A 3,605-nucleotide genomic window follows, 5' to 3' on the forward strand; every position below is an offset into this window, starting at 1 on the left:
TTATATATAGCTTCAATTGTATACTAGCTAGGGTGAATGCTTTAGAAAAATAAAATGCATGTATAATTATAAAAGACTTTGATCCAAAGCATTTACGGTTGCATGTGCACTTAGGAAGTGTTATAGTGCTCAAAACCCAACAGTGGTATCAGAGCCTAGGATTGTTTTCCATTATAGTTGATGCTTGCTTCTTTTCAAAGTTGAAAAAAATCGAGTTTTCTGCATTCTACTGATCAAGTCGCCGAGTCCACCAGGGAACTCAACGACTCCATGCAGAAATGAAGCTACTCGACAAGTCCAGTTCATGCACTCGCTGAGTTGGCTGTTAAGAGTGTAGAAATTCGTTTTTTTGGACAATATTGGATATAATCACTACCCCAAACTGTTTTGAATCATAAAAATATTTTTTTAAAGATATATAGTGATCATGCTCATCCAATTAAAAGATTATTATCAAAGTTTTAAAATAGTTGTTGTTTTATATGATAAACCAAATTGTTTTAAAATTGTTGATATATAATTGCCTTGTATATAAGTTTAGTTAGATCAAGAATTATATGATAATCTCGTTCTTATAAATATCATCTAATTGATGTTTAATGAGCTCCATAACTTGTCCTCAACTTATATAAAATGAAAGGTCTCATCATTAAAGTCAAATTAAACTCATAGGTTATGAATATGAAGGGTTTTGACAAGTTTCAAAACTTGCCCTCAAGTTTTGGAATTTGCAAAGTCTCATTAAATGAAACTTTATTTCCAAACACTATAATTTTAAAAGGTAAAATTCAACCCTTATACATTATAATGTTATAGTTTATATATATATATATATATATATATATATATATATATATATATATATATATATATATATATATATATATATATATATATATAAAGTAACTAAATGTTTATTTTCATTCCCAATCTTAGTTACTTTAGGAAAAATGTGAAAATGGTGTTGATCCATGAACTTACACTTTGCACCTTGTTAAGTCATTAGTGGAGCATGTGTGGTTAACTGACACACTAATCTGGGACTGACAATGTATGGCAAATGGTACCTTAATGTTAATCATAGATCAATGGAGCGCGTGTGGTTAACCGGCACATTGATTAGGTGATTTGTAACATTGGATGTACCATGTTAATTTGCATGCTTATTCACACCTTACTTGTGATCCTCGGCATCCCAATCACAAAATTGAAAGGCACAATCAAGATTTGAACATGACTTTGAAAATTTCAATGAATTTCAAAGATCTAGGAATTTCAAACCAATTAAAACCTAATAATCTATTTCGTTTTTCATTGTGGAAATTGGTAAATCATCATTTACCTACCTTTAAATATTATGCAAATGGATTACGACATCCCTCTTCACAATTGTAGAATATTGTGTTGGATCCTAGACTTGATATTTCATATTAGGTGTAATATTAGGGATTCTCATTGTTGGGTATTATGTGTTGCGTCATGGGCCATTCTTTTGTATATCCGGTTTGGGCCTATCGAACCGAAATTATAGATTAGGACTACGTTATATAAATAGTGCATGCATGTATGCCTTAGAAGATATGATAGTCATTTTATTCTCTCTATTGCATTGTAACCCTAAACATCTCTACAGTCAAAATTCTTAATCGAGCTCTTCTGAGGTGTTTAAGTTAATCATTCGACATCAGTTAAACCATTCTTGTGTTCATCACTTCTTTATATTTATTTCTCTGCTTGAATCTAACAATCTTTAAGAAGTTTTTATTCCAACAATTCTTATCAGAGCAGTAGACTGTGTTACTCATACGCATTCCTTATGTGTGAAGAATTCATTAGGGTTTCCGCTTTTATTAAATATTTATAGGCTGTCTTCTTCATGTTGACGGTAACTCTAGTGTTTGATAAAACCCTAATCTCAAGTTTATATGTCTAATTCTTCCAGATCCAGAGAACAAGCTCATTATGTCACACGAAGACTCTCAAAGCAATCCCATTAGCATCTCAAATAGCATTGGATCATCCACAAGAGTTCCCATTCTTTACACTCAAGACTATGAAGTCTGGGTGTATCACTTTGAAGATTACATGCTTGGATATAAAGATAATGGTTATCTCCTATGGGAGGCTATCCTAATCGGTCCGTTCATTCATTCTGGAACAAACAGGACAGTGAAGACTCAAAAGGAGTACAATAAGCTTTTGGTGGATGTAGAGAAGATTCCACACAATGAAAAAGAGAAGCAGCTGTGTAATCTCAAGGCCTTGAGGATGATCAGATTTTCCCTACAAGCCAATACCTTCCGTCTGCTTAGTTCATGCACGACTATGAAAGAAATATGGGATAGACTAAAAGAATTGTATTCAACAGACAAAGATCTAGAGCACTCAATACAAACCTTGTTACTCTCTGAGTTCGGTGCTTTTGCTCAAAAACCTGAGGAGACTCTTCTTCAGATGTTTGATCGCTACAATTATCAGCTCAACAATATGATGAAGCACGGTATTCAAAGGAAGGAGATTGAACAGAAAGTCATGTTTATGAATGGCCTGAGAGCTGAATGGATGGCAGTGGTCTCAACCGTAAAGGGTCATGATCAATTTAAATCTTACTCACTAGAAAAACTGATGGGCATCTTAAAATCCCATGAAAGCACAATAACAAAAGAAGCAAAGGTTGTGTCTAGTATAGGCTCTTTAGCCCTTGTCTCAAAAGGGAAGAAAGTGGCGGAAGAAGAAGATGACTCAGATACATCTGAGTGTGACCTTACATGTGAAGAATAAGCAATGATGGTCTCCAACCATAAGAAGCTTGCAAGAAGGAAATTCCCTGCCAATAAGAACCGAAACTGGAAAGGCAGTTACTACTCCGAGAAGGTGAACGAAGAATCAAAGAATGCCTCTCAAAAGGTTGATGATAAGAAAGAAAGCAAGCTAGTATGAGATTCTGGATACGATTCAATTATTGTCATGGCAAGAACCAGTTTTCCAAAGATTGCATGTTACAAAAGATGGCTGAGAAAAGGGATAGTGAAGATGATGAGGTTTATCATATGTGAAAGCTGGAAGAGCTAAAGAAAAAGAAGGCAACTAATAACTCAATGAATGCCTTGAATGTGCAGGAGAATGTGGTTGATGATGAGTTTGGAGGTGTTGAAGTCTGGTCAACCGACTTTGAGGATGAAGAAGTGAGGAAGCCCATGCATGGAAAAGCATATGTGGCGAGAGAGGGAGTTAACAGTTTGGATGGGAAGTGCTTGATGGTGACTGCAGGAGTACCAACAGAATTTGAGCATAAGGAACCGAACTTGAAGGAGGACAAGTGTTTTGTAGCGAAGCCCATGAGTGAAAGGATCAACGACTGCGATCGGTTGATCAAAAAGGTACAATCCATCCTTGAATCTTTTAAAGTTCTCAATACAAATTATGAAGAAGAAATAAACGAACTTAAATTTAAATTTACTAATCTAAGTAGTAGTCTCATGAAAACTCGCTTAATGAACTCTAACCTAAGTGACCAACTTAGCGGGGAGTCATCAAAGAGTGAGGAGAGACGCATGTGGATTTAGCTGAAGGAGATAGACTTAAGTAGGGATACAGATGAGATT

At 35.0% G+C, this 3,605-nt stretch overlaps 1 protein-coding gene across 1 annotated transcript; it reads left to right on the plus strand.

The window, feature by feature from the left end:
• The first annotated feature begins 1,962 nt into the window (after window positions 1-1,962).
• On the plus strand, window positions 1,963-2,781 carry LOC145045898 (uncharacterized). The gene has a single exon (XM_078994185.1). The coding sequence runs from the start codon at window positions 1,963-1,965 to the stop codon at window positions 2,779-2,781; it is 819 nt and encodes a 272-aa protein (XP_078850311.1).
• The last annotated feature ends 824 nt before the right edge of the window (window positions 2,782-3,605 follow it).

Source organism: Lactuca saligna, chromosome 5 (assembly GCF_052625555.1).
Source record: "Lactuca saligna cultivar CGN05327 chromosome 5, ASM5262555v1, whole genome shotgun sequence".
NCBI classification, from domain to species: Eukaryota; Viridiplantae; Streptophyta; class Magnoliopsida; order Asterales; family Asteraceae; genus Lactuca; species Lactuca saligna.